General features: G+C 48.7%; 1 protein-coding gene across 1 annotated transcript in view; it reads left to right on the forward strand.

The window, feature by feature from the left end:
* Window positions 1–25,545, forward strand: part of HSPA12A (heat shock protein family A (Hsp70) member 12A) — a 155,066-nt gene that overhangs the window by 13,999 nt on the left and 115,522 nt on the right. The window contains exon 2 of the mRNA XM_004751854.2: window positions 1,157–1,244. Within this exon, the coding sequence (XP_004751911.1) occupies window positions 1,157–1,244 (88 nt within the window). The remainder of the gene's footprint in view (window positions 1–1,156; window positions 1,245–25,545) is intronic.

A 25,545-nucleotide genomic window follows, 5' to 3' on the forward strand; every position in this document is an offset into this window, starting at 1 on the left:
ACCAGGCATGTGATGGGAAAAGGGGTCAAACCCAGACACCTCCTATCGGCTTTCTGAGCTTTCTGAGCACCGTTTGGTTCAATTTGCTGACATCTTCTAGCTGGCTTTTCTCTATTTGCTTAATATGCTGAGGTATTTAGCTTAAAAGCACTAAATACTCCATCACGAGGAGCTCTTCTCTCCCTTTCCCATTTACTGTTATTAAGGACGTTTTCCAGTATTTTCTCCCTCTTTCTGCTCCAAACTAAGATTGTTTTCTTTCAGTTCTCTCTCTCTTACTGCTACCTCGCAGGCATTGGCCGCCACATGCTGCATTGCAGGCTTGATTGGACTCTTTCTTAATTCGGGGGGCAAGTCAGGCTCTCCCAGTTTGGGCTCTGGGCTGCCTTAGTAAAGCACACATTCCCGCTGCTGTCAGCACATGTCTGGAAGATGCACAGCATTTCGACGCAGTAAACCTTTGCTGGGCATCTACTGTGTAGGGACTGTCGTAGGGACTTCTGGAAATCCAGAGATAGACAGATGTGCCTCCCCTCCCCTACTGCTTAGGACCCAGCAGAGAGGCCAAAGCGCTGATGGCACCATGGGTTTTAGGAATTGGTCTTGCACCCATGCATTTGTCTTTGTGGTACTTACAGCCCTTTGGAGAATAAGCTGGAGTGGAGGTAGGGCGGGGCGGGGGGGCAGGGAGCGATCTGGCATGTGCTGGTGGTATAGTGGCTTTGTCTAGTCTCTCTTGAGAAGCAAGAGGACAGAGTCTCACTAAGCTGAGAACCTGGCATCACACCTCAGTTTTGGCAGCTCTCAAAGGTCTGGAAATCCTTGCCTTTCCCTGGGGCCTTCCGGCTCACATGATGTGTTCCATCTGTTCTTTTTCCCCACTGGAGGTAGTAAGGCATTACCTTGGTCTTACAGATGAAAACATCTGAGACTCAGCACAAAGCACCTTGCCCCAGGGCACAAACCAGTGGGTGATAAGTGCAAAGGCCCTGAGGAAGCTGACCCCTCTGCTGCCCACCGTTACCTTTCTGCTTCCCTTCTACCCTGTGCGGCCTCTTCCACCTGTCTCCCAGCGCGAACACACACGCTTTCAGAGTGGCGCAGAAGCAGACCAAGGGACATTTTCACAGTGAAACTCTTCTCCCCCTTCCTACAGATGGAGAGTGTTGGCGTGTACGGACTCTGTGGGTGCGCAGCGAAGAGCAAAGTGAAGTGTGACTCCAGGTGGGAAATACCAGCTTCAGGTAGGGAAGGAATGGATTTGTGCAAGTACCAAACTGGCGTCGGAAGTTGTCCCACCCCCAGCCCCCCGCAGCCCCAGCCCCCAGCAGATTTCATTCCTTTGGAGAGGGATGAGGCCCATTTCTAGCTGGTACAGTTACCCTATAGCACATGCAAGATATTTGCCAAACCACTGCAGAACATCTGGTCATTCAGAGCGCTGACGAGTGGTAAGAGGCGTGAGAGCAAGAGTATTTCAGAAGCACCCTTGAGTCGGGAATTGAAATTGTTTCCTGCCTACTCAGAACTTGGAAAATGGGCAACAGCGGACATCTACACTCCCCAGCACAGCTGCAGAGCGGGACCTGGCTGGGCGCATTCCTGTCCCCTCCCTGCCCGGGCTCCGCTGGCTCTGGGGGCTTGCGTGTGAGAGTTCAGGCCTGTCCTGAGGCAGGAAGGGATGGTCTCGGGCTCCTCCAAGCTTGTTTATGCTTTAACATGTCTCTCCCCACAGAGAACTGGTCCTCTTCTTCCTTCTTGCCTAGTGCCTCCCTCCAATTCTGGAGGAAACAAGTGGACTATTCATGTAAAAAGAGAAAGAGTGAGCTGGGGGGGGGGGGGGGGGAAGGGGGGGGGATGCCACCGACAAACTCCATTGAAAGCCACTGGCTGTTCATTTACATTCACACTTTTTAAAAATGTTAACTAATGATGTTAAATGGTTTGCCAAAGGTCCTGGCAGGTCAGTTGTAGAAGTGTCATTTCTGCCTAATTAGGGCTCTTGTGGCTGCCCGGGGCCTCCCAGTGCAAATGGTGACAAGCCGAGAGCTGACAGCTTCAATTGGTGCCAATAGGAAGGTTGGGCCGGTCATGTTTTCCAACTCAGCCAGGTGTTTGCTGAATGGGGGAGGGGGCCTGGGGAGATCTGAGCGCGTCCATGATCCGTCTTCTTTCACTGCTGCCTGGCAAGTCCTCTCCCTCTGCCTGTCTTGTCTTGTGTCAAGGTCAAGAATGGGCTTTGCTAAATCAGCAATTTGGGTTATCTCTGGGAGGTCATTAGCAATCCCTGGCCCAGACATTTCAAGTGGTCTCAGACCCCAGATGCTAGATTTTTTTTTCTCCTCCCTAAAATCAGAAAGTAGGAAGAGAAAAGGAAAGTTTTAGGTTTAAAAAAAAAATGGTAGGAAGAAAACAAAACAGACCAAAAAAGACCCAAAAAACTCTGCATAGCCCTCAGAGTGTTAAGCTTCTGAAGACATTCTTAATAGGAAAACTGCTAGAAGAGAAAACAGCTAAAACATCCAGCTCGATGCTTTGAATGTTTTCCAGGGAAGACGGTAATGAAAAAGAAATCATGTAACATCAGCAGCTGGATGTTGCGTGCCTCTCACATAGTAGGTGTTCAACAAATAAGTTACTGCTGATTTGATTTTACAAGGGAGAAATTTTTGCCTGGAAAACAAAGAGCAATTGATAGAGACCTGGTATATTCCACACCTGCTTTACTTGTTCCTGAAATGCTCTTTGAGTTTCTCAGTGCTAAGTTGGAGTGCCCCATGAGAGGTTGATATGATTATTTTATTTCAGTTTTTTGTTTTTTCCCCCACTTTTTTTTTTTTTTTTTAACAACTTAAGCAATAACTACTTGGGAGCCTCAGGCTGCAGCAGCCAGAGCAAAGAGGCACTCCCGTGCCACTGAGAGGACCTTTGAGTGCAGAATTTGGCTTGGGCACACTGGCGGGTCCTGTGGGGGGTGACAGCACTCCCTGTTCGACCTGAGTTGGACGCATCCACACTGGAACACACGCAAACACACACACACACACACACACAGTGCACATGTCCGTGGTCCGCCTGACAGAACGGCAGGATTCAGGCATGAGCGTCTACGGGTCATGCTTGTTAAATCAAAGCGGGGGGCGGGGGATGCATTAGGAAAAAAAAAAAAAAGCCACGTTCATTTTATGAAAATCTGAAGACCAGACCCAAAGAGGTCAGTTCTGGGGAGGAGGAGGGAGACTACAGTCATAGGCGTCTGAAACCGGCAGTTTCCAGCTCTCTGTCCCGCTTGCTGCCTCTGTTATCTCAGATAGGGAACAATGAAAGTTGAGGTCAGAAAGGAGACTGTTCCCATCTATTGATTTTCTCAATGGCGTGGAGTGAAGATAAAAGGAGGCGGCCTCTGTAGGCTCGCCAAGGGACTATCTGGTCCTTATCAGGGCCCACGCGCAGTCAGTCCTCTCTCTGTGGCACGGAGTCCTCCGTGGCTGGAGACCACGTCACCGTATTTTCTTCAGACCCAGGACAGACAGACGCTAACAGAGGGAATTCATAGAATCGCCTCATAGGCTGACCTCATGAATGCTATGTGAGCAAATGAATCTAGATCCCTCCAGACAGTTCAATGGACTGTTTCCAATTTTCCAGGGACCTCTTTGGTCACTGAATGCCCTCCAGGGGTCCACTTTGCATTCTCGCCCATTCCTTTGGTGCTTGGCACATGTTCATTTTCTTCTCCTTCAGTCATCTTCCTGGTTTTGTCCTGGGATATGGTTTTGCTTCTAGTTCCAGTACGGACCCCCACCATGGCTCTGCCTTCCATATCCGCCTCTATCCCCTAGACGTGACCCGCCACCCATAATGGCTGTTTGCAGACTTCGAGGGCAAACGTGTGTCTGGCTCTTAATGAATGCTAAGAAGTGGCCACTGAAGCCCCTCATAGGGGTTAGGAAGGTGAATATTTAAAAATCATTCTGTAAGATATTAGTGGTAAAGAAAAACATTCTTGCAGCCATGACACCAGCATGGGAAATAAGCCAGTCATTTAGTATAACGAAACAAAGCAACAAAAAACTTTTGAAGACTTGTGAACAGAGGAAAGAACATACACGTGACAGGGAGTCTTCTGTTTGGTGGCGTTAATATATCCTAGTGGTGCTCATGAAAACTGGTCCTCACAATGGCAAAATCATGTTCAGTTGGATATTACCTAAACCTTTCTGAAAGCAAATCTGATTTCGACATTCCATTGTTTTGAGGCTTTTTGATGGCCCTTTCAGATCTGATTCTGGCTTCTCTTTGACCTTGAACCCTTACTCTGTTGTGCTGATCTGCTGGCAGTTCTCAGGACCTGCCAGGATGTTTCATGCCTCAGGGCCTTTGAACAAACTCTTTTTTTAATCCTTGGAATGCCTTCTGTCCCTATTGTTCTCCCAACAAACACCTATTTCTTATACCACCTCCTCCCTAAAGCTTCTCCTGACACCCCTTTCTTTCTTATGCGCCCCTCTGCAGAACCTCACAGTCTTTCGAAGAAGAATAATAGTTGTGATAATAAAAGCTCCGTTTTACTGAATGCCTTGTGTGTGCCCATGTCTGTGCTTTTGCTAGTTATACCGTTCATTCCTCACTGCCCTGTGAAGAAGGCGCTGTCGTAGATGCTCATATCACTAATGAGAGCCTGTGGCTCAAGTTGTGTATTGACGGTCACACATGGTGGAGTGGGACCTGAGCCCAGCCAGCGTGATTCAAGCACATGTAATAACCACCTTTGATCTAGAACCACCGAGTCACGTGGACTCCCATTATAAGTGGCTGCCGTGCCAGTGTTTGGGTTTTAGTGTGTCTCCCCTCTAGCTGGTGAGCTCGTGGGTGTTGGTGACACCCTCTGCTAAGTCTGTGTCTGGTGCCGAGTAGGGTCAGCACATGGCAGAGACTCTAAATGTGGGTCGAATTTAACAAAATTGAATAGAATTGAATTTACTACATATTTATGCGTATGTGTGTGTATGTATATATTCTCTCTCCTGCCTCTCTTATTCTCTGTGTGTTTTTTATATATACATATATATGCACACTATACATACATATATAGCTAGGTACACAAGATACATATATGTATATGTTGGTATATATACACATAAACAGACATATATGTATATAAAGAGATTACAAGGCAGGGAGCGAGAGAATCAGTCTCAGCTGGGAGGAATACACATGCATTCTTGTCTGTTTGACTTTGGTTGGTGAGTTTGTAGTCTCTGTTAACCTCGTTGCCTTGTAGCATGGGGGAGACAGCATGTACCTTGGCCCAGAGGCTCCTAAAACCAGACCTTGAAGCTTTCCAAGTTCTGCTCTGAGTGTCCTATTATGGTTAAGCCTATTGGTTATCAGAGGAAGCGGATGTCTGGGTAGAAGGGCATTTTTGAGGGTTTTTTTGTTTTGTTTTGTTTTTTTGGTGGGTTTTTTTGTTGTTGTTGTTGTTTTGGGCAGTAGGGGTGGGGGGGTTGGCTATGCATTATCTCAGGTATAGAGCTGAGTCCTACTTTGTCTAAACAGTTTTCTTCATCATTCGGTCTTCTTGAGCCTGAGCTTGTTAGTGATGGTGAGCCTGGGTCTCGCTCTGTCCTGTAAGGTCCTGTGCATTATGAAAAGGGCAAGGCTAAGACCCAGTGTAGAGAGTAGCCTTAGCACAAAACCGAAAAGTTCTATTAGAGCTAAGAGGCACCCATCTGATCTGGAACATTGGGTGAGGATTCAGTCATAGCCAGTTCAAGGACAAGAAACTCCCTCCCGGATCCTGTCCTCATATGTCACTTGCTTGCAGGGGGGAGACAGTTCGTGTGGCATTTATAGACAGGTGCCCATTTGTCACACTTATTTTTATCCTATGAGCATGAAATCCCAGTTTTAAAATCAGATTCCAGAACTCAACAAGCTGTCAGGTTCTTACTGATTTTCTAAAGTAGTTCAGTGGCCCTTGGTGAGCCCGCCCTGCTGTCCTGTTGACTCCCTTCCTGCCACTGACCAGCCATACATACCCTTTGCTTCTCTCTCTGCTCCTTCGCTCCCTCCCGGGAACCCTTCCCCTTGGCCTTGCCAGACCCTGTCCATCCTTTGAGAACCTGGTCGGTCGATGGGGATCTGACCCTTTCCAGTTTTGCTACGCCATTGAAGGTCTTGTTACTCACTCCAGGCTTCTCTCTTGATGTGCAAAATGCTTTCAGGGTGTAGAGCCTTGGAGGAAAGCGGGGTGAAAGTTAAGACAGTCTCTCGTGCATTTTCACCAATGGAGTCCTGATGGCGAGCTGACTCAACGGGCACTTCGGCAAGAAGAGCATGTCTGAAGTTTAAAAAAAATTTTTTTGAGTATTTGCCAACTTTTAGTGTTTTTCTATTTTAAAATAGGGCTCTGTAGTTATAAGTAAAAGTAATTTTTTTGAACTATGCCTCTGAGTGTCCTTGGTGTATCATTACATTCCTTTGGGCGGGCAGGCCAGCTTGGATGTGGGACCCCTGTAGTTGCCCAGGCCCTGTGCTTGTTTTAATGCTCTGATGTTGCCATCGTGAAACTGGTAATAACTTGAATGAGGGCTCCTGCATGTTCATTGTGTCCTGGGTCCCGTAAGGTATGCCTTTGGGGTATGCCTTTGCCTTTGGCCCTGCCTTTGGGGTTTTGTGACTCTTCTGACTGGGAAGCACGAAGAGACAACATTAAAACCTTAATATGACTTCGGTACCACTGACTGGGAGGCTGCGTGAGAGTCTGGGGGCTTTTTAAGGGAGGAGTTCTAGGCTGAAGACAGGAGGATCTGGAAGGGTAGAGGCCCCTGAATGCCGAACTTGCCAGGGATCAGCTGTGCCCAGCAATGTTCTTAACATCCGTCTACAAAAAGCAGGGAGAGAACAGTCTGTGGTTCTGTAGTTGATATTCAGAAAGCTTCCTGAGAGAGCCTTGCTTTTCACCTCAAACTCCCAAGTCATTTGGCCAAGAATTTCTGCTTGTTTGAAATCTTCAGAAAAAAATCCCCAATGAGACATACCAACGCCGGAAGTGGGCTTCCCATTTTCAAAATGTGTGTGTATACGTTCCATTGTCGCTCTTCTTGGGACCTCCTCTTGTTTTACTGCCTTATTTGGAGAGGGACCTGGAGAAGCACATATGATGACATGTGGGGTGGTGTATTTGAGAAACAGGACTGAAGGGAAAATAGGGCCAAGTCAGGAGGTGAGTCCGTGGATGCGAGCTGTGAGGTCTTGTGGTGTTTTTAAAATAGGGACCATCTCTGTGTCTGTCGGCCTCCACAGTGATGGGACAGAAGTGCGTGGGCAGCTGTGGGGAGGCGGGTCCCAACCGGGGTTGCACTGCACCCCACGCCCGGTATTTAGCCGTGTCTGGGGAAGGTCGGTTGGGCTTTCTAGAACTCTGTCTGCGTGAGGGAAGAAGCCCTCTCCCAGGAGGTCTCAAGACACAGTCCCTAGCAAAGCTTCATTTGGAGGAGAAGGTGACTCCGAAGGCTTCCTGATGTCTCACAGTCTATCTCCCGTGACTGCCCCATCCCCCAGTAGCTCCAGTGACCCAGCGGCAGTGGCAGCAGAGCGGTGAGCCCGGCGCTGGCAGTGTTGGTGGCACTTGCACGGTGGCGGTGGCACCAGCACTGGCGGTGGTGGTGGCACCAGCATGGGCGGCGTCTATACCAGCGGGACATAGCACCGCGGCTTTGAAGCAGACAATTGGACACGGCAGCGTCACAGTGGCTGTGTGGGCGCATCAGGTTCCATGCGGATTGGGGGACAGGTGGAAGTGTCCCAGCGTGGGCTCTCCCTGCAGGGATTGGGCAGGTGACTGAAGCCTGGACCACGGAGACCATGGAGAGAGAGAGGTACTGGAGGTTCCGCGGGAGGATGAGCCTAGCTGGTGGAAGATGGACCCCATTTTTTGCCTTAAGATAGAGAATCCCAAGGAGAGATGAGGGCTACAAGATTTAGAGCATTTGTAAGATAAGAACCAACCTGCTGATTAGGAGAAGCTCGCTTCTTCCTTGTGTGAGCACACATTCATTCGCTCCTGTGTTCTTTCAGTGATTGGTTCAGCAAACATCATGGGACCTTCCTTAGAGTCTGAGGTCAGATTATTGGCTTCTGAATCTGTCTCTGCCATTGGTCTCTACCGCTGGTAGACTGTACCATTGCCAGTCTACAACCATGACAACGTTCAGTCATGAAAGTTGGGTGATTTCTCTAAATTCCAGTTTCTGTGTCTCTAATATGACTTGTGAATAATAGTAAGTGTCCGCCTCATCGGGTTAACTAATGCATCAGCTTAATCCATTCATCAGTTGGGCTATTCCTTACTTTGGCTAGTATAGGTAATACTAGTGCTCATACTAATGCAGTAAACATTGGGGTGCGTGTGCCCCTTAGAATTAGTATTTTCGTATCTTTGGGTCAATAACTAGTAATGCAGTTTCTGGATCGTAGGGTATTTTCTGTCCTTTTGATTAGTCACCCTCATGGGTGTGAAGTGATACGTCATTGCATTTTGATTTGCTTTTCACTGATGCCTGCAGATGCTGACCTATTGGCCATTTCTATATCTTCTTTGGAGAAATGTCTATTCAGATCCTTTGCCCATTTTTTTGAAGTATTTAATTTATTTATTTGAGAGAGAGAGAGAGAGCATGAGAGGGGAGAAAGTCAGAGGGAGAAGCAGACTCTCCATGGAGCAGAGAACCCAATGTGGGACTTGATTCTGGGATTCCAGGATCATGAGCTGAGCCGAAGGCAGCTGCCCAACCAACTGAGCCACCTAAGTGCCTCCTTTACCCATTTTTAAGTTGAGTTGTATCTTTTTATTGTTTGCTTATAAGAGTTCTTTATATATTCTAGATACATACTCTAGATGCACAGACTCCCTCATCAGAAATATGATATTCAAATATTTTTCTTTCTCTCATTCTATATATTGTCTTTTCGCTTCTTTGGTAGTGTCCCTTGATGCACAGAAGTTTTAAATTTTGATTAAACTTTAAATTTTGATTAAGCCACATTTATCCTTTTTTTTTTTCCTTCTTTTTGCTTGTTCTTTTGGTGTTGAATTTAAGAAACCATTGCCTGGTCCAGGGTCACAGAAATTTAGGTCTATTTCTTCTCTGAGTTTTAGCTCTTACATTTTGGTCTTTCTTTCGTCTGTTTTGAATCCAGTCTTGAATATGGTGTGATAAAGAGGTCAGCTCATGGTTTTGTATGATATCTCATTGTCCTGGCACCGCTTATTAAATTTACTGTTTCTTTCTCCCACTAAATCGTCTTAGCATCCTTGTCAAAAATCAACTGATTACCGGGACGCCTGGGTGGCTCAGTTGGTTAAGTGGCTGCCTTCGGCTCAGGTCATGATCCCAGCGTCCTGGGATCGAGTCCCACATCGGGCTCCTTGCCCGGCAGGGAGCCTGCTTCTCCCTCTGCCTCTAGCCTGCCACTCTGTCTGCCTGTGCTTGCGCTCTGTATCTCTCTCTCTCTCTAACAAATAAATAAAAATCTTAAAAAAAAAAAATCAACTGATTACCAATGTGAGGCTGTATTTCTGAACTTTCAAGTGTGTTGCACTGATCTGTCTGTCCTCATCCAGTACCCTACTGTCTTAATTATTGAAGCTCTGTAGTAAATTGTGAAATTACAGATTATGAATCTTCCAACCTTGTTTTTATTTGTCAAGGTTGTTTTGGCTATTCTGGATTCCTTACATTTCCATGTGAATTTAGGATCAGCTTGTCAATGTCTATAAAGAAGCCAGCTGGGGTTTTTATAGATTGTACTCAAACTGTAGATCAGTTTGGGGGGTTTTGCCATCCCAACAATAGTTAAGTCTTCCTATTCATGTACATAGGATGTCTTCCCATTTCCTTCAGTCTTCTTTAATTTCTTTCCACAGTGTTTTTGTTTTCAGAATATAAGTTTTATCCTTCTTCTGTTAAGTTTATTCCTAAATGTTTATGGTGTTGTAGGTATAATTATCTTCTTAATTTCATTTTTGGATTGTTCATTTCAAATCACTTTTAAAATGTTGTCCTTAAAACCACTGGACTGTGCAAAGTGGGGTGCACCTCACACTTGTGGATACGATTCCATGAATATTACCCAAGATACAGTTGTGGTTTTGTGTGAGGGGCTGTCGTGGGGTGGGGTGTTCTGCATAACATCAGAATTTTGACTCAGGTCAACAGAATTCCATCATACTTTTTGAAGTTTTCTGCTGCTCTATCATCTTTCCCTCACTCTATACCTGGATGGGTAGCACTGAGAAGCTACCTCAACCCATTGTCAGTAGGCTATGAGATTGATTTGGATACCGATTCTGACCCTGGTCATGATATCTTTGTCCTTCAGCCTGTTCCCAAATGTAGTGAACGCATCCTCTTTGAAGTTTTCATTCAAGCCAGTGATAAAAATGTTCAGCAGGACTTTGCCAAGGATAGAGGCTTGAGGTCCTGAGTTCAGAACCTCTCTCTGAGATCATTGAATTTCAGCCCACAAATAACAGTATCCAGTCAGTCCCCAAGTCACCCAGTGGTCCTTGTATCCAATTCAGTAGTCCCTGCGTCCATTCCATATGGTAACCCCATTGAACTTATCAAATGCTCTGCTGAATTCCTAAATCATTGATCTACTTCATCTCTACCAGTCTGGTAATCCTATCAAAGAAAGAAACAAGATTTATCTGACAGAGTTGTTTCTCTGTGAACCTGCAGTGGGTCCTGGTGATTCCTGCTTTCTATATGCTTATAAACCATAAATCTCCTTTAACAAGTCATTCCTGAGTCTGCTACACCAGACTCACTAGCCAGTTATCCTCTTATGATAAGAGAATTAACCTCAGGTGAAGAAACAGGATTACATGGGTTAAAGTCTTACATAAGGCTGGTGAGTGCGGAGGGAAGTCTAGAACCCAGGCTTACGATGACCTGTCCTTTGCCCCCTTCACTCACGTGGAGAAGGTGCCTATGCGGACAATGACAGGAGCAAGTGTGAATGTGGGAAGCTACTCAGAAGCTCCATGTCCTCACGTGAACTCAGAACTTCAACTTCCTGTGTCCGAAGTGAAATACTGTTAACCACGTGACGTGGTTGCCTCAACAATGACTGGAGGGTGAGAAGAGCATGAAAAGAGGTCTTTGGAGCTGCATCTGTGGTATCATATTATCTCATTTAATTCAGGCTCCTCTTGTCCTGAATTATCTGGACTTCATTAGTTCAACAAGCATCTCTCCACTCACCTTGTTTTAGGCCCCACAGTAGACTCTGAGGATCCCAAGATAGGAGAGGCACAACGAAGGTTTACGGGTGTGTCCAGCATGGGAAGGCCCACAGTGGGTCCTGTGGTAGACAGACTTGCTGTCCCGTCCCCTGGGGCCCTGGGCTTCCTCCCTTGTAGTCGAGATGGCCAGTGACTCAAATGAATCAATATGGAACCACAAACCAGCCAACAGTTGTTTATTTATCATGTATTCTGTGACAAGTGCTACTCTGGACATTAGGATACGGCTGTGAATAAAACATAAAAATCCTTGTCCTTTTGGAGCTTACACAAAGAGTGTGTTTGTGTGTACTTGTGGGTATACACAAATCTTAACAACTGTGTCAGATGATCTAGAGAAGGACTAAAGCTGACTGGGGAAGGGTGCGGTGGACATGAGGTTAGAATTTAAAGTAAGAAGTCCAGGAAGGCCTCACTGAGAAGGTGACATTTGACCCGGAAGAGGGTGTGTGAAGAAGTCATGTGGGTGTCTGAGGGAGGAGCATTCCCGGCAGAGGAACAGCTAAGGCAGAAGTCCTGAGGTAAGAGTCGCCTGTGCGTTAGAGATCCAGCGAGGAGGCCACACAGCTGGGGCGTGAGGCCAGGTGGAGCCTTGGAGGTTGGCCACCTTCTCCTCTGAGAAGCCAGGGGCTTGAGTGAAGGAGTGGCGTGACCCGGCTTGCGTGTTTGAAGGCTCGCAGAGGTCATGCTCTGCGTACACTCTGGTGGGGCCTGGGGTGGGCAGAGGAGAGACAAGGAGGCCTGTTGGGGAACTATTCATTGCAAGATAACAGAGGCAGTGCCCGTTTTCAGCTCCGGGTAAAAGGAGCGGCAGTGGGGAAACCCAGACAGAGGCTGGAGGGGAGGCCCCAGGATTTCTGGGGCCTGGATGTGGGACGTGGCAGAGGGAAGACCAGGACAACGCCGGCCATTTGGTCTGAGCGCATGGCAGGATGGAGTCGCGGGGACTGAGGTGCAGACAGCTGGTGAGGACAGGCTCTGGGAGGAGAGGGCGCAGGCTTGGGGCCCGTTGACTGGAATTACCCGTGAGACATGCAGGGGGAGGTGGGTGAGCTCGGGCTGGAAATGTCAGGGTGGGCGTCATCACCACGAGAGTCCCGCAAGGAGAGAGTGAGGGTGGGAGAGAGAGGTCTGTGGACTCGAGCCTGGGCCGCTCCCATATTTAAAGCTCGCAGGGAGGAGAAACAGCCGGGGAAGGAGTCTGGGGGAGCTGCTCCGTCAGTGGCGGAGGGAAAGCAGATGTCCTGAAAGTCAAATGAAGAAGGCATTTCTGGGCAAAGGGGGAGGTCTCTCCTGTCGAGTGGTGCAGATGGGTCACGTCCGATGAGGACTGAGGGCTGACATGTATTTCCAATCTTTGTGGCCACATCAGCGGCAGAAACAACAGGCAGACGCCACTCCTGGGTCCTCGCGTAGGCTGGGTGCGACCTGCGTCCCTCCAGGCGATCACGGTGACGGACCCCTGCACAGATCCCCAACTCCACCTCCCACCTCTGTCATGGTCCCTAAAATGGCAAAAAGGAGTCTCTTCCTCTTTGATATTCCTGTGCCAGCCAGTGTCCCGCTGACCAAGATGTTTGTCAAAATGCATAAAATGTATTATTTTTCCTTGGTTTTTCTGTATTTTGCTGATTTAGGCACATTTGTCTAGTTCTAATGCAGCCGATCCATTACACCCTATCTCAACCAGTAAAAACATTATTTCTAAACACATAGGATCACATACAGCTCTCCTCGTAAGGTACACTTCCAATACACGTATTATTTAATATAATGATGTCCCCCTATTGTCACCGTTCTCTGGACAGCCCCTACCCATCCCAGTAATGTGTAATGGGGATCACTTTTTTCCTGTTTGTTGGGGTAAAGAGTGGGTGGATCCAGGAAACCTAAGAAGTGGAATCGTACAGATAAGAGGGGGGTGGGGGGCTGCACGGTGGTTTATGGGCGTTCAGGGCAGAAAGGATGGCAAAAGCAGAATTTGGGAGCTGGGCAAATGTGAGTTTGGAACCAGTAAATGACCACTGTGAGTGAAATGTAGACTCCCAGGACACAGGACCTGGGCTGCCCCATGTGGGGCTCCTGTGGGGAAGAGAAAAAGTCAGGGGCCCCCAAATCAGGGGGACCCTTTCTGTAGGTCTTTCCCAGAGAGAATGGAGCCAAAGGACCCAGTCAGCTGTGAGCCCGGGTGAGACCCAGAGACAGGAAGCAAGGGCCAGCGGGCGTTGAGGGCTGGTGTAGGGTTAACAGACCTGGCAACGTGCACCCCGGGGTTGGGGGCGGCTGCGGCAGGTGCGACTGCCGCTCCAGGGGGCTCACTGGGGGGCGACGGAGGGAATGTCTGCCCACCACGAGGCATTTGTTAGTTTCCTTTGTTGTAAATTTCTATCCCATCAAGACTTCACACTCACTGACTGTATGGACCCATGACTTGTGGATCACGTGCTGCCACGTCCCTCGTCCTAGCGCTTCTCATCCCTGCCGGGTGCATTTTCCATCGGGCACATCAGGCCATCTGTCTGTGTTGTGAGGACATGCTGTGACATTGGTTTGGTGGGGGCAGAGCGTGGAGATGCATCTGAGGTCTCCTTCCCAGTGCTGCTGCGGATACACTGGGTGTCGAGCAGCCCAGCGGAATGGAGGAAACACGTGGGTGACTTAGGGTGGGGCTCGCTGGGCTGAGGCAGAACCTTTGAGGGTCCAAGAGGGGCAGGAAGGCTCTGGTGGATTCTCCAGGGGATGGAGCTCTTACGCCGGGGCAAGGAGTTCAGACCTTATTCTGTGGCTTAGGGAGAACCACCCAAGCTCTCAGGGAGAGGGCCAGTGTGATCGGGTTTGTTCCTACTTGGAGAAACCCAGTGGGAGCATGTGGCAGGGGCAAGTCGGGGGTGGGGTGGGGTGGAGGCAGTGGACATGGAGACCATATGGGGCTGACTAGCACCCCAGGTGGGTGGCCATGAGGGCCTGGCCCTCAGGGTCACTGCAGAGGACGAGGGAGCTGGAGTTGAGGGTCATTGTGGAGGTAGGGTCAGCAGGCAGGGGTGCCTGATTGGCTGCTGTGTGACATCCGGGAGGGTTTGCCAGGTGTCTGACCTAGGCCACCGAATCCATGCTGTGGCTTTCAGCTCCTGCTCAGAGATCAGTGAGATGGTCTCACACCCTCTTCATATTCTGCACATTATCTTGAATGACCCACATTTTTGAGGCAAAAGTATTTGGAGCAGGGAGGGACATAGGTAAAGTGAGCCTGAAATATTTAAACAATGACCTCGAGTCTCCCCTTCTCTTGTTTCTGTCAGCAGCCTGGCAGACCGCGAGGAGAGCGGAGCACAGGGAGACCTTAAACAGAGTCATTATGTATAGATAGAGGGTGCTGTGGCCTGCCCTGGATTTCCTGTGCCAGAGCCATGGAAGCAGTGAATAGAAGAGCAGCCTGTCCCTGAACTTGACTGCATGGGGAGCAGCTCAGCTAAGATCCCCGAAGACGAAGACGGCACTAAGCCTCACCTTCTCTCCTATTGTCCCTGGAACTCCATTGTTTTAAGCAAGCTGGCTTTGTCATCAGAGTTCATTCACTACTGACAAAGCCTCTGTTAGAAAAAATTAGATCTTAGAACCTTCTGGAGAGCCGGAGAAAATCACAAGCCGCCAATAGTGGGGGTGCCAATTCCTGATCCCCAGACAAAAATGGCAGGTAGGGTTTCTCCATTTGTTAATTGTTAAAAAAAAAAAAAAATCTGGATGGGGCATGGGGGAAGGAACAGCCTCAATAATTATTCCATCCTGCCAGACCCCAGAATACAGTTTAAAGTTAACAATCCAGGTGATTCTGGCAAACTGTAGATCTCATCGTCCGCATTCAACAGTACGGTTGATGGCAGGGAGGAGACACGTGAAACGTCCCTCTCATCACCGGAGTGGCTGAAATAATATCTCGGTTCTGTTTCCTTCCGGAGACTGAGTTTTTTTTCCCTCGAATTATTTTCCCAAAATAATTTGGGAATTATTTTAAAACAGCCCAAGGATTGCTTTCCCGTTAGGATAATAAACTCAGTCACAGTAAAACAGCCGAGCAAGTGGGTGGTCGGAAGCATTTTATAACTTCCGGCATTAAGAAGAAATATTTTAAGTCCAAAAAACTGTGGAGGATTTGAGGCGGCCTTAAACTTGGCCTTTCTCAATAGAAATACTTCTGTCACCCAGAAGAGAAAGAAAACCTCCATTTAAAAAACATGACTCCAGCGAGCAGTAGGTTTTCCTGGAGCCCACAGCCCCACAGGCTGGCTGAGTTCAAGTTCATCGGTTGCCGGGCTCGCAGCCATTTCCAAAGCCTGAAAGGACCTGAAACTGCTAAAAAAAAAAAAAAAAAAAAATCGGATAATGTTGGCTAACTGAACATAATAAAAAAAAAGAAATAGTGTAGGAATCCAAGTACTCAGGTTCAAAAGCAGACGGCCTACGCTGCTGCCCTCCAGTTCTGGTTGTCTCCGCACCTCCATCGTGCCTCCAGGGAGCGGGTTCAGCTGTGACCTCGGCTTCCGTGCTGCTGTCCATGGGAGAGATGGTCTGCCACCAGCCTCCTCCTTGTACACAGAAGCGGAAGCTGCTCCCTTCTAGATGCATCCGTTTTCCTGACAGTGTGGACGTCACGTTCTCTTACTAAGGCTGGGGCCAAATGCACACCGTGCTTATGTCATAGTGCAAGACCTAAGGCAAAGGGCCGCTTTTCCCATCACTATCGCCACCAGCCTGCTCTGCTCCCTCTCCCACCAGCCTCTGCTCTTATTCCAGAAGGCAAATGTCGGATTGGGAGGGAATAGGCCCACTGCGTTCTGGCCTGGATGGATGGTAGCACGTAGGGAGGCACAGCGGATGGAGGACAGGCCCCTCGAGGAGCTCCGGGCGTGGCCAGCCCTCTCAGAAGGCTTACGGAATCTTTTCTTGGGATGCCTCTCAGATATCACTCCTGTGCCTAATGTACGTAGGAAGAAGGGCCCAGAGGTCATGTTTCAGAGCCAGACCTGCATGGGGGCGACTTGATCCCAGAGCGGCCACAGCGCCTCGTAATGGATGTGAAGATGCACAGTCTGGATGGGGAGGTGAGGGCGGCAGGCTGACCCCTTGTTTCAATACCTGAAGGACTGGGCAATCAGAATTGGACTCCGCATAATGAAAGGCCCCTTAGAACTTTCCAGAGCTGGACAAGCTACCTTGCTTCAGGTATGAGGGAGAGCGAGAGCTTCCTGGGCCTGGAGGATTCGCAGAGGCTGGGTGAGGTGATTCCGGTCTGAGGCGCCTCTGGCAGGTGGAACAGGAGTGCAGGCAGCAGAAGGAGCCCTGAGGGCCTGAGGTGACCTGAGGGCTAGGAGCCCTGGCCTGAGGCTTAGGGGAATTGGGTGTGGGCGCTCTGAGGCCCACATAGCCTCAGCCTCCGTCTCTGACTTCTCTCTCTCTCTCTTCACTCTTCTGTCTGCCTCTCATTCTCTCTCTCTGCTTCAGCCACTCTCCTCACTCACCAAACTGTAGCCATACCAGTGTTTCTGTTTCTAGAAGAGGCCAAGTGCTTTCTGGCTCCAAAGCTTTTGCATAAGCTGCCTCTGCCTTCTGTTGTTCACATGACCAACTCCTGTTCATCCTTAAGATCCAACTCAAATGTCACCTCCTCCAGGAAGTTTTCCCTGACTATCTCCTCCCAGGCAGCTCTTTCCCAGTTGATTTCAGTCCTATTTTCATGTTTGTTTCCCTCTCAGCACTAACTTCAGTCTGTGATTATCCTCTTTGTTTTTTTCTGTGCAGAGAGTAAGTTCCACGGAGGCAAGGCCACATGTGTCTCTCCCATTAATATGTCCCGAATCCCTTAGCACAGTATTGAGTATTATATGTCCCGAATTAATCAATATATGTCCCATTAATATGTCCCGAATCCCTTAGCACAGTATTGAGTATTTGTGGAATGAATGAGTGAATGACCTTGACCAAATTACTGTAACAGGTCTCACTTTTCTAAAGTATTAGATGGGGTGGAACTGTACAGGAAATTTAATCAGTACAGTGGTTCTCAAACTTGAACATGTGTCAGAATCATCTAGAAAGCTTATAAAAACAGACTGCTGGCCTCACCCCCAGAGCCTCCACAGGTCTGGCGTGGGGCCAGAAATTTTGCATCTCTAATGACTTCCCAGGTCATGTTGATGTTGTTGGCCACGGAGCCACTCTTTGGGAACTATTGGATTTGACTATCTGCAGGTCCCAACACACTCATTTTCAATTTTCCCAAATTGAGTAAATGAATATGAAAGTGCTATGGTTCTAAAAACGGTATATTTATTTATTTTTAAAAGATTACTTATTTGAGAAAGCAAGCCAGCAGGAGCAGTAGGGAGGGCCAGAAGGAAAGGGAGAAACAGACCCCCGCCGAGCAGGGAGCCCAATGCGGGGCTCCATCCCAGGGCCCTGAGATCATGGCCTGAGCCGAAGGCAGACACTTAACAGATGGTCGGAGCCACCCACGCTCCCCTAGAAACAGTATATTTAGATACAAGGGCTATTTTGAACCATTACTTTCAAGCATAAAAGCGGGGGGAGTTGGTGGTAGAAGGCAAGGAGAAAAAAAGTCCTCTCCCAATCAGGAGGGATTAGCCTCTACGGATGGGGTTGATAATGTCTGTGATGGCAAAGGGTCAGTTGAATGGAAGTGCCCAGGACCTGGGCGAAGGGCCGAGCAGGTCCCTAGGAACAAGGCTCGCAAATGGGGGGCTTACGGGTTTCAAGAGCGCTTCCTGCCGGCTCAGCATTTAATCTCCACCTCAGAGGGTAAAGCTAGAGAATCACAATTAATAAGGGAAGTAGGAGTCCAAAGCGGAGGGGATGGGGAGTGGGCAACAAAACAAAAGAAACAAAAGACGAAACCCCTTGTGATACCCTGGACACACCTCATGGCCTGGAGAGCTGCCTTGCCCTGGCAGGAGGGTTGTTTGTTAAGCGTGGCTCAGAGTTCACCCGCAGTGGCCTGGGGATGCTTCCTTCTCTCCATCCACACAGCCTTCCAGCCACCACCTGCATCGCTACCCAGGGGCCCTGTGCAGTTAGACTGTAGGGATTCTGCCGTGATGGGTTCATGGGGCTGCCTGCTGTCTCCTCTGAAGGTCTCCCCTTCCCATGTTCTCCCAGTTCCGCTTGGGCACAAGAGAAGCATCTGTGTGGGAGAGTGTCTATGCGGTTCTTTATGGTGCCCCTTTTAGCCTGGAGGGCCCTTCCAGAGAGACGCAGTGGCAGGGGCAACCTGGGGAGGCCCCAGAGAGCCAAGAACCCTCCAAGCCTGGGCACAGCAAGGAAGCGAACCAGGACTCCCCCCAGTCCCAGGAGTGAGCTCTTTCTTCTGCAGGCGGCCCCTTCCAGAAGCATCCTCCTCCTCCTCGTCGTCGTGGGCACTTACTGGACTTCCTGCACTTACCACTTACTGCAGGCAGTGGGCTCTTCCCTGGACTCTTCCATTTACTCCTCCTCTCAACCCTGAGAGCACAAAGGCTAATTTTGTCTCAATTTTCATAAACAAGGAAACTGAGGAAATTTAGAAAGTTCACCAAACTCAAGCTAGAAAGGCGCGGGTCTCACTTTGACTCCAAGGGTACCTGACTCCAGAGCTTTCCCTTAATAAAGGGGGGGAGGTGCCTCCTTCTGTGCAAAGAGGTGAAATGGAACCCCGTTAGCAGAGTTACAATTGGGAGCAAACCCAGTGGTGGTTTGTGTTGGTTTGTTCTCCCCCAAATTAACTGTCCCTCTTGATTTGCCTCACCTCTCCCGTGGGGGATCCCCACTCCACTGTTGCCTGGTGGGAGGTGCCACTGTGCCCGAGACCTTTGCTGCTGCGGGGAAGTCCGAGCAAGACAGGGGAAGGTGGGGGAGGGGATCCCTACGTCGGTGTTGCACAGGAGAGTCCGCTGCTCAAACGTGTGAAAGTCAAAGACCACCTGGACTTGAAAGGCCATCTGTCCTCCCAAGGAGGCACTTGGAACCATGGTTAAAATAAAGCAAGATGGCAGGATAATTGTGGATCTTGTCATAATTAGACCAGAACCTGTTTTGTGGAACAGTATGTCCCCTGGACTTTGGTCAGTTGAACGGTGCAGAAGAGCTTCTGGAGATAGTTTTCGGGCAATGCCGTTTTGAAGCCCCACAGGTCTCTTGACCAAAGGACTTGCTAGTGTCTCTAATATGCTCATGGGGTCATGACCACGTGCAATGTGGAAATCATCCTGTTATCATGTTACATCCCAAGACACATACATCAGACCCAAAAGGATTGCGGTTATGTGCGTTTTTGTGGAGGGTGTCTGAGGGTGATCAACAGATGGGAGCCTACCTGGCCTGGCTTGCATTGAAACTTCCTAAAAATCCTCTTTAATTTCCTGGCTGTTCCCCTCCTTCTCAGGCCCCCAAGGCCAGAGACACACCTGTTAGACTGTAGCAGGAAGGGTACGCTTGTTCACCAATTCTGATGGGTGCTAGGACCTTCCGGAAGGCTGTGCTAGGAAAGATCCCAGGACAAGGGCTGGTGTGAGTCTGAAAGAGTGTCATGACTGATTAGCGGTGTCTGCCATGGCCATGGCCGAGACTGAGGCCCTGGCAGCCTGAGGATCGGAGATCTGCCACCCCAGACCGACAACTCAGAGTAAGAAAGAGCTGGAAATAGGGGCTCACAAGCTGCATTGTGAACCTTCCTCTGCTCCAAACTTGTAACCATTGAAAATTCAGTGAGCCTCTGTGAGCCTCATCTCCCTCTAGGGGGCAGAGCGTCAAGGTCACGTGTGCCACCCCTATGTCCTAGAGAGATGGTGACAAGGCACTCCTACCAGGAGAAAATGCGCTTTCTGAGGATAGGGAAGTCTCACCGCTTTGGACCATGTTACTCAGGGTCTTGGCAGCTTACACATGGCCTGCTCAGCTGTTCATTAACTTGAACATGTTTTGCTAAAGGGACTGTTTGCAGAGGTGAGGTAGGACCAGGGCTAGTGGCAGAGGGAGCCAGTACATGGACCTAGAAGCAGGCGGTCCCATGAGGCTGCCCTGAGAGGAGCTGTGACTGTGGGGTTGAGAGTCACAGTGACCCCACAGAGGGAGCCAGAGATTCCTGACTGACCTCTCCTGTCCCCCTCCCTCCCTCCAGCCTGTGCCCTGGCTAAGCCAGTCAGAAGCCAAAGGAGCCCTCTGATGTCCAATGTTTGGTCTGCTTCTGGCTTAGATTGCACTGTAACAAACTATCATAAATAGAGTGGTGGTTTACCAACAACAGAAACCTGTTTCTCACAGCACTGGAGTCTGGAAGTCCAGAAATTGCGGGGGGGGGGGGGGGGGCAATCTGGCCAGGTTCCGGTGAGGGCTGTCTTTCTAGTGGACTTCTCCCATGTCCCATGTGGTAGAAAGAGAGAGCTCGGATGTCTTCCTCGTCTTGGAGGAGCATCAGTTCCACGATGGCTTTACCCTCATGACCTCATCCAAGCCTAATTCCCTCCCCAAAGCCCCACCTCCCAATATCGTCCCACTGGGGATTAGGGTTTCAACCTAGGGATTTTCAGAGGACACAAGCATTCAGCGTGTGATGCTGTCCTTCCTCAGAGACCTTGAGGTGGCCGTTGCATCTTGCCAGCTGTATGAGGTTTCTATGGATGCTGTAATAAAGGACCATGTCCTGGGGGGCTTAAAGCGACAGAAATGTATTCTTTCAAGTTCTGTGGCCAGAAGTTCAAAATCAAGGTGGAGGCAAGGCCGCATGCCCCTGGGGCCTCCAGGGAAGTCTCTTTCCTCACGTGTTCTGGCTTCCAGTGGCTCCCGCTGTTCCTCGGCTCACATCTGCATCACCAGAATCTCCCCGCCCACCCTCACAGCATCTTGTCTGTTTCTCCTCCATGCGCCTCTTATAAGGACCTTGTCATTAGATTTGGGACCCACCTACATAATCCAGCATGATCCTACGTAATCCAGGAGGATCTTATCTCAAGATCCTTAGTTACATCTACAAGGACCCTTTTCCCAAATGGAACAGTCACGGGTTACAGGGATTTGATGCGGGCATGTCTTTTTTGGAGGCTACCATTCAACCTGCTACACCAGCCTTCCACATCTGACTTTTGTTATTGAGCCATGAGAAGGAGCTGAATGGTTCCTCCTGCAGGCCTCCCTGAGCTGGGTGAGCTAGCACTCCTTTGCATGTCTGCTCTCACTTGATAATGACCCCTGGGTTGGGGATCCTTAGGAGAGAGGGTGCACACTGTACTTCATTTCACAGAACGATTTAACTAAACGGCATGGTCTTTGTCAAACCAGGTATCCTCTGTGAGCCCCTCTTCTGTGTCTCTACAATGAAGCAGTGAGATTAGGCCACATCGGAAAGAATTTCTACTTCTAGAATCCCACATGCTGCAAACTGATGTCAGGACGGGGTGGGTATCTCCCTGGTAACCTTGAGCCCACCACTCCTGGTCTGTGACACGCTTGCTGGCACCTGGGGTCAAGCTCAGAGCCACAGACAGGTTCAACCTTTCCAGGCCACTGGGTTTCCATCCGTAGCCTTCTGTCCCTCACAAAGAAATGGCCCAAGGAGAATGGTCGGCGTGCACAGGATGCAAGGCCCACAGGTGCCCTCGCTGGTACCCTGACCTGGCATTTAAGCTCAGGCATGTTGGGTGAGCTCAAGTTCCCAGCCAAGCGATTCTTGAGTCTTTTCATGCAGCCAAATGTAACAGTGACACCGTGACACCTTTCCTAATTGTGTTTTAATTGAAAAGACTTGATTTGATTATAGAAGCCTACACTGTAGTTGAAGGGCTTGTTAAAACATGTATTAAATCCAAAAGATTGCAATGTTTCCCTGTGTAATTATGTAAACAGTCACGTAAATGGAGCAGTTTACAGTCAGCAGGAATGCTTTTTCAATAGCACTGTAGCAAACTGGCACTGCCGATCAGTGGCAGGTGAAGTTATTTTTCTAAGGACAAACGCAAGTTGGGATCCCACCCCTCCCCGCCAACGTCAGCCACGCAAGCTTTTTAAATTTCTCCTTTTGTGTACGTGTTTCCTCGAAATCTGTTGTGATTTTAAGTAATGTTTCTGTGTCCTCTGGGGCATGTGAATTTCCCGTAAACAGGTAAGGAAAATAAAATGTGCTGCATCTCTGAAATGCTTAGATTTCTCAGCAGCAAAAATGATCCAGGAATTTAAAAAAAAAAAAAATCCTGTTCTATAGTTTTAAAATAGGAATAGAACTGCCTTAAAATTCCCTGTAGTTTTAATGAAAGTGTCCATTAAATTTACTGAGGATAAAAGAGTTATTTACCTCAAAACCCGCTATCCCTGGCTTCCCAAAGGACTTACGATGCTCACCTATCTTTTTTGAACTTCAAAATAAATGAAACATCGATCAGAGATGTCATCGAAACATCGCTGCTTCTTGTCCATCGCTTGCTCAACCCTGGCCTCTTAGAAGGAAACAGGCCCCACAATCATGATTTCCTCTCAGCTCCAAGAAAATAGAAGCCGCAAATGGGCTGGTGAATTATGTGCTTCCAGTGGTTTTGAAGGGAAGCATTTACTGAGGGAGAAAATTGTTTTAATCTTATAACAACCAAGGAGGAGAGTTTGTAAAAACACAGAACACCTACACATACACTTGATTCTGTTGCATAGAAACACACGGGAACATTTTTTTTCCCCCATAAATTCGCCTGATGCCTCAGCTGTGGGATCTTGCTATGGTCCGTTTGGGGGTGGCCGGGCCTGGGGGTGTCGGGAAGGGACTGGGAAGCGTCGGGGTGAGTGTGAGGGCCGTGAGAGCATGGTCAAGGCTGCTGGGAATCCCAGGGACTCCGAGAAGGTGGGTCCAGGGCCGGATGAAGGCCTTCGCCCCCTTCTGGAAACACAGGACCTGCAGGATACCCTGAGCTCTACTTCCTTTAAGACCCCACTCCTCAGATCACAGGATGGAGAAATCTGGTGCTGCCTTCCCCCAAGGCTGACTTGAATAACATCCTGGCAGACCCACTGCTGTGGTCCTTACCCTCGCTGTCACTGGCAGAACTCAACACAGGGGGTGTTCTAGGAGCTTGGCATTAACAGTAGCAGAAAACAACAAACCAGCAAATAAATTCACATTCACTAAGTCGGTCCTAGAAATGACTAGGAGGAGAAAATTAGAATAGCGAGTGGCGGAAAAGAACAATGCAGGCTTCCCACTGCTGGAGGGAAGAGGAAGGACGGAGGGAAAGAGGGAAACCGGCTCCCTACAAACGCGCGCGTCCCTCTCCGTGCAGGCAAACAGGCCACCGGGGCAAGAGCACGTGTGCATTGCTGGGGAGAAGGTGGGGGAACGTGCTGAAGGGCGGCTTTCACTTTTTGCTTAATGCACATACGCGTTTGCATTTTTTTTTTTTTTTTTTTTTTTTTTTTTTTTACCAAGGGACTTGATAATGGCTCACTTGTGTCATTTTCTAAACGGGGTGGGGGAAAGATTTTAAACAGCAATGCCCAGATTTGGAGGAGAAAATTACAAGTGGCCCGTTTGTACGACGCGGATTATGAACGGCCCGTGGTCCCCCAGCGGATGAAGAGGCAGAGGGAACTTGGTATTTATATCCTTCCTCTGGTTCGCACCCCTTTGTCTCCTTTAAGAGAAGGCATTTTGCACAAAGACGTGCCTTGTCCAAAAGAGAAGGAGCTGGTTTCTGGAAATACGGTTCACGCTCCAATCATTTCCGAGAGACACACCATGGGTCATCCGAGAACGGCTCTTCCCCACTGGGGAGAGCACATATCCTCATAACAAAAAGTTGAGAATCGCCAGGTGGTGGATATTTTCTTGGAACCTTTAGTTTAAAGGGCAGGATGATTAAACCGGTGGTGACTGTTTTTGTACTTTTTTAGAATGCCCTGATTCAGCTCGCTTAGTGCTTATGGACCTTAGATACAGACATGGAAGGGCCTACGTGAGGCTCGGCCTGTAGCATCTTCCTCCTTCCCTGATCACAGCTCTCCTCACTGCCAGGCTTTTCACAGGACACTGCGCTGCCCTGTGAGCTCCGAGCAAGTGTATGTGTGTGTTGGTGTGTGTGAGTGTCATCTCCCCAAGCACTTGACCTTGTAGGGAATGAAAAAAAAATTTTTTCTTTCTTCCTTCTACCCTTTGAGGTCCTCAGACTGGGGGCTCTGTTAAATTAGACCAACAAAAGACAGGTTGACAAGAGAAAAAAATCAGTTTATGGTGGTGAGACTTGGGCTTATAGAGCATCTGAGTATGATAAATTATAGCATAAATTGTAGCATAAATTATAGCATAACTTATACTATAATCAATTAAAGTAATAAAATATTAAAATAAAAGTAAATTTTAAATTAAAATTTTAAATTAAAATGTAAACTTTAAATGAAAATTTTAAATTAAAAATAAAAACTAAAAATTAAAATAATAAATTAAACTATAGTAAATTAGTAAAGAAGTGACAAGACAAAGGAAAGGTTATTAGATTTCCAAGAGCAGCAAACTGGGAAGGTAAATATCAGGGGAAGCCATTGGTGGGGGTTTATGGCAGTCCGATTTTCTAGAAGTTTCTACATTTAGTCAGATGAGGGAGACTCTGAGAAGGTGTAGTCCTCCATCTGTTGATTCTCAGTTATCTCCAGCTGGAAATAACTCTCATGCCAAAGTGATATATTTGGGGCTGGCATATTCTGATCTCCTACAGCGTGCTGCTCCTCATGTGCTCTGTGCTCACGCTTTGGCCCCTTAACTCAAGTATAGGTTCTTTGCGCAATGTGCCCTCAGTAAATACTTTTTGGGGGGCTCTTTGCTCATGTATAAGCTTTCACGAGGTAAGGCTGCACAGCAAACATCGCAGCGGCTTGGTGCACCACGGTTTCCCCTCCTGGGGGTTGCCGATTGGCTATGGTTCTGCACCTTGCGTCTTCTGCACCAGCCTGAGGGGGCAGCCACTGTCAGGAACACACAAAGGGGAAAAAAGCACCAGGGCTGGTGGAACCACACGACGGCTCTTAAAACTTCAGCTCAAACTTTTCACTGCTCGTCTGCTCACATTTCATTGCCGAAGCAAGTCTATGTTCAAGTCGAACGGCGGAACGCGGCAGGATGCTCCTCCAGGGGAGGGCTCTGCACAGCCCTTGCCTACAGATGGGATGTGTGATTCTCTCGCAAGGAGGGGCCGATGGCTGGTGATGGAAGCAGC

Source organism: Mustela putorius, unplaced genomic scaffold (assembly GCF_011764305.1).
Source record: "Mustela putorius furo isolate JIRA1106 unplaced genomic scaffold, ASM1176430v1.1 tig00003909_pilon_pilon_pilon, whole genome shotgun sequence".
NCBI classification, from domain to species: Eukaryota; Metazoa; Chordata; class Mammalia; order Carnivora; family Mustelidae; genus Mustela; species Mustela putorius.